At 35.5% G+C, this 15,484-nt stretch overlaps 1 protein-coding gene across 2 annotated transcripts; it reads right to left on the reverse strand.

Annotated features, from left to right (window-relative positions):
• Window positions 1–9,959: 9,959 nt before the first annotated feature.
• On the reverse strand, window positions 9,960–15,168 carry LOC107857598 (nucleolin 1). 2 transcript variants are annotated; one of them, XM_016702415.2, is made up of 17 exons: window positions 14,871–15,168; window positions 14,400–14,578; window positions 14,187–14,297; window positions 13,780–14,097; window positions 13,569–13,691; window positions 13,367–13,480; window positions 13,138–13,176; window positions 12,958–13,038; window positions 12,758–12,880; window positions 12,496–12,537; window positions 12,294–12,385; window positions 12,099–12,216; window positions 11,261–11,346; window positions 11,084–11,174; window positions 10,911–10,999; window positions 10,511–10,836; window positions 9,960–10,189 (listed from the first exon to the last, which is right to left on the reverse strand). In XM_016702415.2, exons 1-17 carry the CDS (start codon window positions 14,935–14,937, stop codon window positions 10,158–10,160), a joined length of 2,031 nt encoding a protein of 676 aa, XP_016557901.2. In that variant the 5' UTR covers window positions 14,938–15,168; the 3' UTR covers window positions 9,960–10,157. The 2 variants fall into 2 exon arrangements, with proteins under 2 accessions (XP_016557901.2, XP_047262432.1); XM_047406476.1 differs by lacking the exon at window positions 13,569–13,691 and having other exon boundaries at window positions 14,871–15,127.
• Between the last annotated feature and the right edge of the window lie 316 nt (window positions 15,169–15,484).

Below are 15,484 nucleotides of genomic sequence, written 5' to 3' on the forward strand. Positions count from 1 at the left end.
TCGTTGATCAAATCTATAACCAAAATAGGTTGGGATCCATCCCGTAAGGAATAGGTTTTAAGACGATTAAGTATTTGTCTACGTAATTGAAATTCCCCAAGCTTTAGACCTTGTAAAATTTCTTGAGTTTCACCTTCTGTTGATCATACGACTCACCAAACTAGTAGTATGGTGTGGATATAGGTCTAGGACCCTAGTCGTATGTTGGTCAGTGTCATATTACCAAGTTTTATTCTTGGTACGAGAAGACATTATCCGAGTAATATGTACATGATATGAGAGGTAGGGTCCAAACCATATGTTGCTCAGTGTCTAGCCTTGATATTTTGCTTAGGGTACGACTTAAAGGGTACTAGTCATATGGTGATGGTACGAGTTAAGCTAAGGAGTTGTATGCAGGACAGAATGTGGTGTCCAACTTTCTGATCAAGATACGAGTAGAGTGTACCATTTGTATGATGTGGAACAAATTGAGGGTTCTAACCGTGCCCTCCTGTGAGTCTTTTATAGCTTTTAAGTTGAGGGTAGTTTAGACATTTCCCACCCAAGCCCTTAAAACCCCATATCTTGTAACACGATTTGGTCCCTCATTCTACACTTTGGAAGATCAAAACACTCTTAAAACTATCTAAAAACCTCTCGAGAAGATTGGGCTAGGGATTCATCAAGGTGGTCATCTAGAGGCTTAAGGATCAAAATCTCTACGTAAATCTTCGTAACTCAGGTATGCAACTCGTCCTTTATTGTTAATTCATAAAAATCATGTGTTTTAAACATTGTTCTCAAATCATAAATGGTGTTTTTGAACTCCATGGTTGAGTGTTTGAATGCATAATGTTGAGTATTGTTTTCTCATGATTTAACTTGTGTTTATGCATGATTTAATAATGATTTTTCACATGTGGGTTCTTGGTAATGGATTTAAACACAGGGGTCATGTTTAGCCCTAACTTAGTGGTTTATGGTTTGATTAATGGTTTCAGAATGGTATGCCCTCAACCTATTTGTGAAAAGGCCTATGAAAGAATCTTATCACATGGTGGGTTGTGTTTTGAACTAATGCTTGGCATAAGAATGTTAATGAAGGATGAATGGTTTTGTAAAGGTCTTAATGGCTATAAATTGAATTGAATTGTGATTTGAACTAAGGCATTGGCCTATTAATGTAAATGGTTGGAAAATGGTTTGATGAAGACCTTGTGGGTCATAAATTGATCTGAAGTGTAACCTTGGTGGTTTAAATGGATAAATAGGTTTGAGTCCCTAAATGTTGAATTGAATTGATGTCTTTATATAGACAATAGGTTTGAGTCCCAATGTTGAATGATAATAGTTATGGCATGTTGTACGCTTGCAAGTAGGGTTGGTATAATGATAACAACGGGATGCTTTTGGTAAGTAATTAGACTAATGGTTGAGAATATGTGTAAAGAATGTTTTAAATTGGCTTTAAAGTGGAATGTGTAGCCAACCGTTAAAGTTGAGTTCGAAAGACTAACACTAAAAACCGCACTAGCCGGTGCGAGTGTCTATATGACCGGGAGCTTTGAGTTCCCCAAATAAATATATGAATGGGAGTTTCGAGTCTCTTATATTATATACATTGGTTCTAAGTCACCTTTATTATGCTGGGAGTTTTGAGTCCCCCATAAAGGGATATACGGTTGTGGATATTCTCTGGTTTGTGCAGCTACATGCACTGAGGCCCTTCCATCTAGGGGAGAGTTGGGCCCATATAGCTCGTGGGTGCCTTATTGTATGATTGTTATGCTATACAGCCTATGTTAATGTTTTTGAAGTTCATGCCAAGCCTTATTCCCTATCCCGATAGTATATATAAATGTGTCTATATGTATATATATTAATGTGATTGCATATGATGATTTGACTTGGCTTTGAATGATGGAATTATTACATACTAGCATTCTAACTGCTAGCCGTCTCTAAATGGTATATCCCCATGTGATACAGGGATCAAAGCTTCTTCTTTTTTTCCTGTACAACAACCAGGTGTTCGAGTTAGCTCATGAGTTGACATTGAAGTGATGAGCTTCCATACTTCAAAAGACATTCATTTCATGGTATTGATATTCTATGTCTTAGATATTATTGGACATGGTTTTTTGGTATTGTCGGGGGCATGTCCTGACACTTCATTGACTTCGGTTGTATAGAGGCTTTGTTGGATTACTGTGGACTTGGGTTTGTTATGGTGATGAATGGTTTAGACATTTCGTGAGCTAATGTTAGTCTTATATTCTATCTTGTTATATGTTCGAAATTCATTCGATACTTGAGGTGGTTGTGTTGACTAGGTTAGGTAATTGGGGTGATCTCTGGTCCACGTGGGACTTGAGATACTTGTCACGGCCAGGCCCTAGTTTAGGTCGTGATAGTATTTGGCAAGTAAGTAGAAGAGGGGGTTTTGTGAAATAATAAATTAATAGTAACAAGTATGGATTTACTAGACTTGTAACCATTATAAGACAAACATTGAAATTTGTTCTAGTAGACTCTCCTGATACATTGCATGCAAAACCTAACAATATATATATTACCTAAACATCATCCGACCTTGTTGAAAATGAATATTACTCATATCCTTCCAAACTTGGGGCATTGCCTTACAAGCCCTTGTTCTTGATCACAGATTAACTATCTATGTTACGTCTATAGACACTAGATGAAGATTGATACTTCAAATCCTAATTGTTATTCTCTTTTCCAAATCTATATGTCACGACCTGAACCAAGGCCTGGTCGTGACAGGTATCTCATATCCACCGAGGACCAGAGAACACCCCCTTTACCTAGCCAAATGGAAACATAACATTGCTAACAAGAGCTAAATTCTAAACATATAAAAGGATAGAGTAAATAAAAACTCAAAGTCTATGAAATATCATCCAACACTACCCAACCACAACAATATCCATAAAGCCTCTAACAAAACCGAAAACTAATTCAAGTCGAGACATGCCCTCGACTCTGATAATGACAATGACAATGATAATGTAAATGATGATGTATATCCTTCAATTATACCTAGAAGAAAGAAACTGGCGGAATGATCAAATCTTCCAAAGAATAAAAGCTCATCACTTCACCGCAACTGACCGACAAATCGTGCATAGAAAAAGTAGGAGTATCTCTGATGCCTACATCACGTGGGGATACAACATCCAAAAGTGGTTAGTAGGTTGAGCACTAGTATGTAACTCGGTTATAAGGATATAATAATTCCATGACCAAATCTATCATGACCCGAGCCGGGGCCCTAGCCGTGACGAGCATCCCGAGCCATGAGGGCTCGAACGACCTTCTAACTTATAATCATATACACTATTCATATATTTATAAAGAAAATACGGAAATATATACTGAAACGGAATCATGGTCATAAGTCTAAAATAAATTTCAAAAATGAAGTATGACAACTAATATCAACTAACAACATCTGAAAACCATCTGCGAAATCTCTACTACATGATCAATAACAACTATCAGAAAACTAGGACAATGCCTCCAGTAGACCAAAACCATAACTGATGATAATTTTCTGAAAATAAATAGGCCTTCTGAAATATAAAAGGCTCACCAACTGGACTCTGCACTTCTGTCTGACGAAATCTACTACTTATCAGGACCCCTAGACTGTGCCTCAGAACCTGGAAGGTAGGGGGTCAATATAATGTACTGGTACGCGAAGAAATCCAAAATAATGTGCTTATAAGTATAAAGTAGATGACAGAAACTCACCAAAACATCATTCATAAAATAGTTTCAAAACACATGGGCACCATTTTGATAATCATCAAATATTCTTGTCAAAACAATTTTTGATCTTTGTGTTACTTCTGAGTTAGGTGGAACTCCCCTAAAAGTCTGATATTCCATGGGCTATATAGAATCCGTCATTGACTTGGCAGGGAAGCCCCCAACCTAAGTATACTGCAAGGGTTGGAGTGTTTGAGTCTGATATGCCACAAGGCACTAGGCCAGCGTATAATAATATATCCGGATAGGCAAATCACGATTTTAAGTAATGAGTTGTCTGAACTCGTGCCTTCTTCGGGGAACCACCTAACATCTCTTTATGTCCATTTTTAGCCTTTTCTGAACATGTATCATTCTAAACTTCTAAATCATAGAAGTCTAATAAAGTCGGTTTTCTGTATTAGTCTGTGTCTATTATGGCATTGTTTGATTTGGCATCATCATACCAAGACTTGCAAGTCATGTTTTTCTACGACATATAGTATTAAGCATGATCTTTAATTTAAAACACAGTTCAGACCACATTAACATGAAATTTTCATAAGAAATTTCATATTCCGAAAACATAAGCCAAAGCTATGCAAAAATCCTCATCCTTTCAACAAACAAGTGGTGGTCATGTAAAATTTAACAAACCATGCAACTCTTTTCATAATATGATTTTGTTCAACATTCATCAACATAAACAACCCTCTCTTTGGAAGTTAAAACCATAATCCAATCATAATAATTTTTCAAGGCATTTCATATCATGCTTTTCAAGATGCATTCAAAACATTCCATAGCATATGGCAAGTAAAGAAAAAATCATAATAAGAGAGGAATTTTATATAATTCATGCTCTCAATTCAATCATTAACCTTCAAACACATGCTTGCATATTTATATAATTTCAAAACACTTTGGGAGAAGGCCTAAAGGCCAAAACAATATCATCAATGCTTCTAAAACATAAATTTATTCATAAATCCAAAACCCTTTCTAAAAATCATGATTTCTATGCCCATGGGATTTTAGGAAAACCTCGCGTACCTTAAATTATGAATTTGATGGATAATTCTTGAAGCTTACGGATTGGGGATTCCAGATCTTCAATTATTTTCTAAAACCCACGGTAGAATCTTGAGTTATTTAAAATTCTAGTCTGAAACCCTAAAGAGTGTTCTTGTGGATTTTTTGTGAAAATATCAATAGTATGGTATTTTGGGATTGAAATCCCATGTTTAAGTTGATAAGGGGTGGAAAATACCTAATATACCCTTAATGAAATGGGGGTTAAATGCTGAAATTCCCAGGTGCGTGCTGTAGAGCATGCGTCGCATGCTTTAGTCCGCCGGACTGGAGCGTGCGTCGCATGCTGCCAGGCATGGAATGGACCATGCGACGTATGCTAATTGCATGATGCTACTATTTTAGGCATCCAAACGTGCCCTAAACTAGGTCCAAAAATCTCAAAACTCTTCCAATATGTACTATCGACTTTCTCCATTATGAATCATCAAAGAAATCAATAAACGGAGGTCAGGAAGGTCGCAAAAAAATTTATCAAAGATTGGGATCTCAAAAATGAGATTAAGTCCCTTGTCACTTAGAAAAATTTCTAGTCTTTTCAACTTTTTGAGCATACTACTAGAAACTAACATGTGCACAAATTTTATGGGGTGTTACAAAATCAATCCAAAATTATTCAAAACCAATGCATATAATAATATACATATATATAACATTCCAGTATAGGGAACAAGGCTTAGCATGACGGAAAATATTATCCTGAACTATGTAGCTTAACCATCATAAAAAGGCACCCATGGGCTATATGGATTCAGCTCCCCCTGCTAAAGAACCCTAGTGCATGTTAGCCGTAATAACCAAAGATATCAAGAAAGACCAGGGAATGACCCGACTACACGTTAGTCCAAGAAATAAATATATCAATAGTGTGAATTATGAATTAGGTCATCAAGACCAAACCTCACATCAGCAAATATGAGTTTCCAGTATAAGTCATCCAAGACCTATACCTTTATGGCATAGCTACATAACCCCCATTAAGACCAATTTAAAACAAGTTTCTCAAAACCCGTTCATTAACCAAGGAACCAACCCTTAAGGGACACCATGGGTATCGTCATACCTTTACACTTGCAAGTTTATCTCTATGACATAATAATAACACCAAATTGGGGGAATACCTCGATCCAATTTGTTCCTTAAACAAAAACATAGCCAATAAGGTCATCAAAAACCATGTTCATTGTTTAACTTTTACGCAATGCATTATTATAGATGAGTAATTCAAACCAAGTGACAAATTATATTTCAATATCAATTCCACAATATGGGTTGAGGCCACTACTAATTCAAATATCAAAGTTCGCAAAAATTAGGGGAAAATAACAATTCCTCAATTTATCAACCATACCCACGTACCTCTGTAATACACCCGTACTTTTTCCTAGCTTAATTTCGCTCCTAGAATATCAAGGGTTAGATTCAAAAATAAATAAATTTTGTTTCATGTGAAATTTTATAGATTTAGACTCTCTAATGTGTAGATAATTGAATAAGCTTTCCATTGATACCGAATTCGCCTAAATCCGATACTCGATTGAGAAGTTATGACATTTTTAGTAAAGCAGTATCCCCACTGGAGAAGCATCGCGCTGCGGTGACTTGAAAAAAGGCAATTGTCCTATTCCAATGGACCTCCACGATAAGCCCACACCACGGTGAAGCCTTATTTCCCAATTGTCAATTTTCAATGGCTCACCGCGATAGTGGCGTATCGCAGTGATGGCCAAAATGGCATTTCAGTAGTACACTGCAATAGCTCCGCATCACAGAGATTTTTCAGGTCCCAATTGTCCTTTTTTCCAGTGATCCACCGTGATAGTGGTGCTTTATAGTGGCATAAAAATTCAGAAAATTTCTCTTGTTTCCAGTTTCGATTAAATTTTAAAAAGGGGTACTTTGATCAATTTCCAAGCCCCCAATTCGTCCAAAACAAGGAATTAAGCATATCCTAAGCACTTTATGCTTATTTTCATCCATTCTCTCTCAAAGCAAAATCTTAGAGCTCAAAAGCTTACTCTCCAAAAAATCAATTTCCTCTATCGTTTCTCTAAGAAAACTCAAAATTGAGGATTCCTAAATCAAGATAATTAAGAAGTTCATCTTCAAAAGCACAAATAGAGATTCAAATTCAAGCTTTCTTAGAAATTTCATCAATTAAGGTATGTGGGATTTATGAACAAGGATCCTCTTTCATCCTTGTGCCCAAAACTATCTTTTAACTATAAATTTTACATGATTTTCTATGAAATTACATGATATTTAAATTAGGATTCATACCAACCATTGCTAATTACAAGATTATGAGATTTTAAGTGAATTAGAAGTTGAATTGCATGTTTATTTTCATATTTTCATGCCAATTGCAGAAATTTCCAGATTTTGAGATGAATTATTATTGTTTCATTATCAAGCATGATTTTTATGATGTTTTGACATGAGATTGATGCATGAGTTATTATTCGAAGATTAAATCTTATTATTTCAAGAAAAATTATGCTGTAAGCATCAGATGATCAGTTTATTTTAAGATTATTCAGTAAAGATTTGATCTTTTGATCCTCAGATAAGATTTGAAATCTACTTTACAGATTTATTACAGATTAAAAGGGAGTATTATTTAACACCGAGCTAGAAGTGTGGGATTAGCGTGCCCTATCTTTCACAAAACTACATAGCCAACGTAGGTACAAATTTAGATTATTTCCATTTCTATATGAATGATAGATACAAATGTGATCACTTAGATTAGGTTATACTCCTTGGCAAGAGTATAACACCTCTTCCCATCGTGAGGTTTTCCTCATAGGGGTACAAGATGTTGGACTCCATGTTAGTTCACATGGTTTATGTCGGTTAAGAAAACCTCTCTGCTAGTAAAAGTAAATAAATATCTTTTGAGTAACTTTCTTAACAGATTAGAATAACAGAAAAGTTTTTAAGAAAACTAAGTATAAAGGCTCACGACTTTATTCAGATTATGTTTTTATTGAAAGATATTAGCTATAGACTACAACTTTTAGATTTCAGATATAGAAGTGAGCCCTTTTTACACTTAGACAGTATGATTTATAGACAGAACATTAGTACAGCTTTCAAAACTAAATGTTATGACTCACTAGATTTATAAAGAATGATTTGCTATTCATGATTACAGATTTCAGTTTTTAGATATTCCAGCTTATATGAGTTATTTACATTCAACATGCATTATTTTACAAACTATGATGATGATTGATACTATGTTTTACTTATTAATTCACCCCATATACTCAGTACATCCCTAAAGTACTGATCCACATATACGTTATGTGTTACATTGTCTTATAATATAGGTTCAGGTGTTCAGTTCCAGCAGCGTAAGTAGTTTCGAGCATCTCAATCTACATCCCGACAATTGGTGAGTCCTCATAGTTTGGGGACTTAGTTATTTAGATTTTCAGCTTAGATGATTTAGTATTCTTTTCAAATAGTTCAAGTCAGCTCGGGTTGTGTCCTAGTGCTTTTTATAGTTATTAGTAGTAAAGGCTTGTTAGACTGCTAGTTTTAATTTCAGTTTATTCAAAATTGAGGTTCCAGACATTATTTTTGGATATTATATTCAGATAGTTTTCTGCATATAGTATGAATCTTATGTCTATATTTCTTTTATTATGAGATTCAGACTTAGTAGATAGTAGACAGGGTTAGCTTAAGGCTACTTATAGTCTTGAGCACTGTGTGATATTTTGACCCCAGACCCCACTTAGTGGAATACACTGGATTTGTTGTTGTTGTTGTCCAACTTCAATTTCATTTATTTTCACTTTTTTTCAACTTCAATTTTATTTATTGTTACAAATGACCCCATTTTTTTTATTTTTACAAAAACATCTTATTAATTTTAACCAACAACCAGAGTTAAATGTCTAACTACCACATTATCCACTTCTTCCAGCTTCCATCGATAAAAGACCTTAAAATTGAAGACAACTTTAATTTTTTTCTTCTTCCTCAAAATCTCCTCATGATACAATATAATTTTTTCCGTTCATTCTTACGACTCTTTATGCAACACTAACAACAGAGGCAATATTATTCTCTCCTCTTACATTTGATCGTATATTATAATAAATTAATTTAGTGATTTTGATAGTTTTTAAAAAATTAGGGGTATATATATCTTTAGAAGTTTTTTTAAAGTCTAAAAAAAATTCAAAAAGACATAACCAAAACAACTTCAATTTCAACTCCCAAATTTTAATTTTCATCGCCAAATGCCTACTAGTATATCTTTGTACCTTGTTTGGTATATCTTTTTGCCCTTAGTTATGCATTAGTTATACACTTTATAGTGTATTGAGGTATGTATTACTAATACCTCAAAATTCATGACATTAGTAATGCAATAAACCCAATGCATGCATTAACATGCTTAAAGACGCTATTACCCCTTAAAAGATTTTCCGCATCCTTTTCAACATATATATTGATGGTATTAGGTAAAAAAAAAAAAATTAAAAATTATGTAATTCATGTTATTTTTAATACATCGAACCAAACGTTGCATAAGAAACACACAAGCATAACTAATGCAAGCATTAACTAACACAAACATTGTTAATATAAGCATACTAATACATTATATTTTGCATTATTATTATTCACTCTACCAAACGATACCTAAGAAATGTTACTTACGCAGACTGTAGAGATACCATCTTACATTCCATTCCCCCTTCAAACTTTGGTAATCCGTCAATAAAATTGTAGTCCACGTACTGTTGAAGATAAAAACCGTACTTTTGTTTTTCACTTCTCAACAAGGGAATAAGGTAACTAACTAGTAAGAAACAACTTAAATTTGTTGATTTTTTTGTACAACTAAAATAATGTATGATTTATAATTTTAAAATAAAGTATCATGTATAAAAGCTTTGAAAAAATTGTATTATCTTTACCAGAACAATTAATATACCTCAATAAATCTATAACCAGCTACCAAATAACCCCAAGGGCCAAAAAGAAGAATCAACTTCTTAATGCGAAATATAGGTATAGCATTTCAGCATCAGCTTTATATAAGAGATTGGTCTTTAGTTTGGCAGACCACCGTACCAAAACACTGAATATGAACAAAGAAATCATTTTCCACCCAAAAAGAATGGTACAAACTAAGCTTAAGGAAACAAAATTATCCAACTCTTCTACTAACACTACTACGTTTCCAAGTTCTTGCAACTAACAAAATTTATAACATGTAGAATCAAAACTACGTCAACAAGATAGAAGGATAGATATGTTGACAGTAGAATCCAATCTACAAGAAGTTACTCATCATCATTAAAGGTAGTCTTCTTACCTGCAATTACCGTAACATAAAATGAATTAAGCCGGGAAAATAATGGAATTGGAGCATTAGAAAGGACTTAAAAGACACGCAATTTAACCCAATGGAAACTTCAGCAACTGCTATTTTGCTCATTGAAAGCGTCCCTAAACCCTATAGGTCCACAATAGCTTGAGATTTGTAGTATTTTATTTTTTCATATGAAATAATTGTCCTACGTTTTTTAAAATTTTAAAAGCACCAACAAATTCTATTGCAGAGGGGCAATGGGATAAAGGTCTGGCTTTTTTTTTTTGACGGTCAAAATAGAAGTTCAGATACAATAGGCATTACCAGATGCAGTGAAGCTTGGCTTGTTGGGAGTTCCTCGTCCTCTGCCTCCGCCGCCAAAACGTCCACCACCACCACGTCCACCGCCACCAAAGCGGCCACCACCACCAAAGCGACCACCACCACCTCGACCACCAAATCTACCACCACCATCTCTGCCACCTCCCCTACCACCACTTCTACCACCAAAGCCTCTGCCGCCTCCACTAGAACTGTCACCCCTTGGCTTTGCCTCTTGCACATTCAAGCTAAATCCTCCAACTTCTGACCCATCAAGTTCCAGAGCTTTGTTTATAGCATCACCATTTGCAAACTCAATATAAGCCATCCTGCAAGAGAAGACCAAACTTATAAAGTCGAACCAAAATTGAGAAGACGTGCACATGAGAATGAAAATAGTTACCCTTTAATATATCCTTCTGGGTCTGTAGGAATTCTTGTTTTATAGATCTTCCCACAAGATGCAAAATGCTCCTCAAGTGAGCTCCTAATCTGCAGTAGTAAATGAAACATTTTTATCATCCCAGACATCAGAGGTAAGTGTCAGAAACAATGAAAAAGGTGCAAGACAAGGACCTGGTCTTCAGCCTCATTTTTGTCAAAGCCCCTGACGAAAATTGTTGTTCCTTCACTTCTAGCCGGCCTCTGGAATGAGTTCTCATCTCTCCTACATAACATAAGATAACACAGATTGACATGATGTCTCTATTTTCAACTTAAATGGAGGCAAATAAGGGGAGAGAGATTACATACGTGCGCGGTGTATATTCTCCCCTCTCACGAGCCAGGTCCAATCTCACAGCACGGCCCAAAAGATCTTGTCCGTTTAGTTCAAGTGCCTAAATGGATACAACAGACTCTAAGCATTCCATTCACAAGGGATTAAAAAACAAATCAGGTCAATGTTTGCAATGGATGGTGTGGTGTTAATCTTCTGTATACAATTATGCAGGCCTTTCAATCTTTAGCAATTTAGGCTGCTGCTCATGGTCATGTGACAGTGATGCATAACATATAATTTTCACATATTTACAATATTCACACACCAAAAAAATTACCCAGTGTAACCTCAGAAAGTGGGGTCCGGAGAAGGTAGGTTGTAGTAGCCCTTACCTCTACCTCAGTGAAGTACAGGTAAGGTCGAGGGGCTGTTTCCGATAGACCCCCACCTCAAGACAAAAACAGTCTAAAAAGGATGCAATGGAAGTACAAGAGACGATAGATAGCATCTAAAATAACAGATAGTAGACAAACAGTATTGCTAACAAAATAATACTCAACTATAACTACACGAAACAAGAGATAGTAACAGAAGTCGAAAAATAATACTCAACTATAACTACAGGAAACAAGAGATAGTAACAGAAGAAGAAAAATAAGTAACTATAAGAGTAGTCCTACAACTACTAGTAAGGGCAACTAGACAAACTCGGTATTTTAATGGAGTCACTTCACTTTAACGCTTTTAATAAATTGGTAAAAAAAAAAAAAAGAATGACCCATATTTTAATATACTATGACGATGTCTAGATCATTAAAAACCTCAGCAGCAAGCATGCATTACTAGATGGGTATGTCAGGAAATAGCTACCTTCTGCGCAGCTTCAGCAGTGACAAATTCAACATGACCATAGCCCTTAAATGAGCCATCCTCGTGTGTAGAAAAGCGCACTTCCTGAATTTCTCCAGCATCTTTGAAGAAATTCTCCCTGCAGAAGCCTTCATTTATAAGTCTGAGATATCATCACACAGACAAAGGCGCTGTAAAAGTTCAATAACAACTTACACATCCGCCTGTTCAACTGAATAGGACAGATTTCCAACAAACAATGTTTTCGACCCCGGAGTTTGAGCTTTGGGAGTAATAGGGGTTTTTTGCTGCATATTAAACAGAGAAGTTGAAGTAAAATGCACACATATATAAATTCCTAAAGCCAACAATCAAGAATATAATTTCATAGAATATAATTTCACAAAGCTTCACTTACAGCTTTCGCGGAAGCAGCATCAACCATTTCTACATCAGCACTCTGCATTGGTAAAAAAATCCTCCAATAGTTCAGACAAGATTTTTTAAAATTATAAGTTTTAAGAAATCAAAAAATATTTTAGGAACAGGGTAACATAAAAAAGGGAAAGCAATGCAAGCTCATCCAACTAGAAGAACTATGCTGTGACAGAGATGGAATATGCAAATCTCCTTGTGTCAAAAAGAATATAATGATCAACCCAAGGATACGAAAATATAACCTTCTTGGGAGTTTTGGATGGTTTGTCATCCTCTTCCTCGTCAGAGGACTCATCTTCCTCGGAAGATTCCTCAGAACTACTCTCTTTCTTTGGAGTTTTTGATACAGCTGGAGTGCTAGAAGGCTGTGAAACACAATTGTTAGAGCATGAACTAAAATGAAATACAAAGTTGGAATATCACAAATGAAACGTATCAAGACCTTGCTCTTTTTCTTTTGAGGCTCTTCGTCATCACTCTCCTCAGAACTATCCTCTTCACTTTCATCAGAAGAAGAAGAAACCTGCAAAAGCAATGAACTCATAGAATGTAAAGCTTGATTAACAAATACCACATCATCAAGACAAAGTGAATTATGTCAGGAAAGGAATTTACGCATTACCTTTTTAGGCACAGCAGCAGCTGGTATTTTAGATGGGGCCTGCAGAAAGATTTTATTCATGTCAAAAATGAAATGTCAGAAGGGATATAATGTCATAAGACCAATCAATTATTATGCTTAAGGAAACATTAAGCACAGTAGATGCACATAAGATACTCACTAATGTGTGAATGGGTTCAAAGAAATAGCAATAGGCGAAAAATGACATAAAACAAACAAGTGGATAAACCTTGTCTGCATCAGAATCGGAATCGGAATCATCAGTGTCTTCAGAGCTGTCACTAGTCTTCTTCACGGCTTGAGGAGCTTTTTTAGGTTGAGCAACTACCTTAGAGGGAGGTTCCTGTCAAAATGCCAATCAATCATCAAGTCAGTAGTCAAAAGACCATATTTGCATATATCACTTAACATAAAACAAAAGGTGTCATTACATCATCATCTGAACTAGAGTCAGTTGACGTAGAATCATCGTCACTGGATTCTTCTTTTTTAGAGGCAGCACCAGGCGCCTTCGTAGCAACAACCTTAGAGGCAACTACCTTAGAGGGAGGTTTCTGTCAAAAAGACAATCAATCATCAAGTCAGGTGTCAAAGGACCATATTTGCATATATCACGTAACATAAAGCAAATGGTGGTGTTACATCATCATCTGAACTAGAGTCAGTTGACGAAGAATCATCATCGCTGGATTCTTCTTTTTTAGAGGCAGCAACAGGCGCCTTCTTAACAACAGGCGCCTTCTTAACAACAGGCGCCTTCTTAACAACAGCATCATCCTCAGAGCTGCTATCATCCTCATCACTTGACTCATCTTTCTTAGAGCCATTAGTTGGAGGTTTCTTGGGTGCAGGTTCATCTTCCTCAGAGCTGCTATCATCCGACTCATCACTTGACTCATCTTTCTTCTTAGCAGCAACACCATTCTTGGTTGAAACCACAACAACCTTCTTAGAAGGAGCCTATACACCACCCCAACACCAACAATTGATTAGAAAACTAGCCAAAAATATACACAGTAGCTCCTGTTGAAGTTAAAGTAATTACGTACTTCATCCTCAGAATCTGAAGAATCTGTAGAATCAGAATCGTCAGAACTGCTGGCTAATTTTCCATTTTTGGCAGGAGCCACTTTCTTAGGAGGTACCACTGCTTTTGCAGGCTGCATAACAAATTAAGAATAATTCACATCTTAGGAGTCAGTTATTCAATACAAATTACAAATCAAAATTGATGAAAGGAGTTCGGTGCAAGCATGTATTACCTTTTCATCTTCAGAATCAGAGGAACTATCGTCAGAGGAACTGCTTTCTTGTTTCTTCTTCTTCTTCTGAGTCTTTGCATCACTCTTGTTTTTCTCAACAGCTTGTGCTACAGCCACATCTTTCTTCTGCTTCTTTGCACTCACTAACTTGTCAACTTCATCCTCAGCTTCTCTCTTTCCTGTAACATACACACAACGTTAACCAAATGTATGTTTTCCATCTACCAAGAACAACAACCCTGTGAATTAGCTCACACACACAACGGAGGGTAGAACGTCAGCAGTCCGTACCACTAACTCAGACTCTCAGCTCAAGAATAAACAGTCTATAGCAATATGTATAGAGAAAATAAAGAAAATTATGGCAAATAACTATAGACAACCCAAATAAATCACCCTAGACATCCCAGCAAAATTTTCAAGAAAACCTTAATTAATCACACAAATTAAAAAGAGTCAAGAAGTTCAAACCTTTCTTCATGGGTTTGGTTGGAGCATCAACCTTGGTGGCGGCGGACTTCTTTGTAGATTTACCCATTTCCGAGCCTTTTGCTGTCTGAAAAAAAAAAAGAAGAAGAAAAGGAAAGGGGAAGGCAGCGGGAGTATAAAACCCTAAGAGACAACTTTAGGGTTTAACGAAAGAGAGAATGAAAGGAGATATTTTCTCGAGCTTGCTTTTATAGTGCAAATGTTCACCTTTTTGTGTAACGGCGACACTTCATAACTTATAATTAGGGTTTTCTATCTGTCGTATATATATTTATCAATTACAACAGGTTCCCTACTCTATCAATTACTATTATATATTCTCATTTTCTCAAAATTTAAGTTATTGGCATTTGGTCATAAAAATATTTATTTGGCTTTTTTAAAGTTGGAATTGTGCAATGTGTTTGGTCATAGTTTTAAAATTAATTTTTAAACTTTGAATGTAATTTTGTTAATATAATTTATGTCATAATTTCTAAAAATTAGCAAAATTACTCTAACTTGATTAATTTATCTCAAACACGAAATTAAATTTGTAATAAAAAAGTAATTTTTTAGAATAAATGGTGATATAATTTCTTAGATTAGATTGTTAT

This window comes from Capsicum annuum, chromosome 2 (genome assembly GCF_002878395.1).
Source record: "Capsicum annuum cultivar UCD-10X-F1 chromosome 2, UCD10Xv1.1, whole genome shotgun sequence".
NCBI classification, from domain to species: domain Eukaryota; kingdom Viridiplantae; phylum Streptophyta; class Magnoliopsida; order Solanales; family Solanaceae; genus Capsicum; species Capsicum annuum.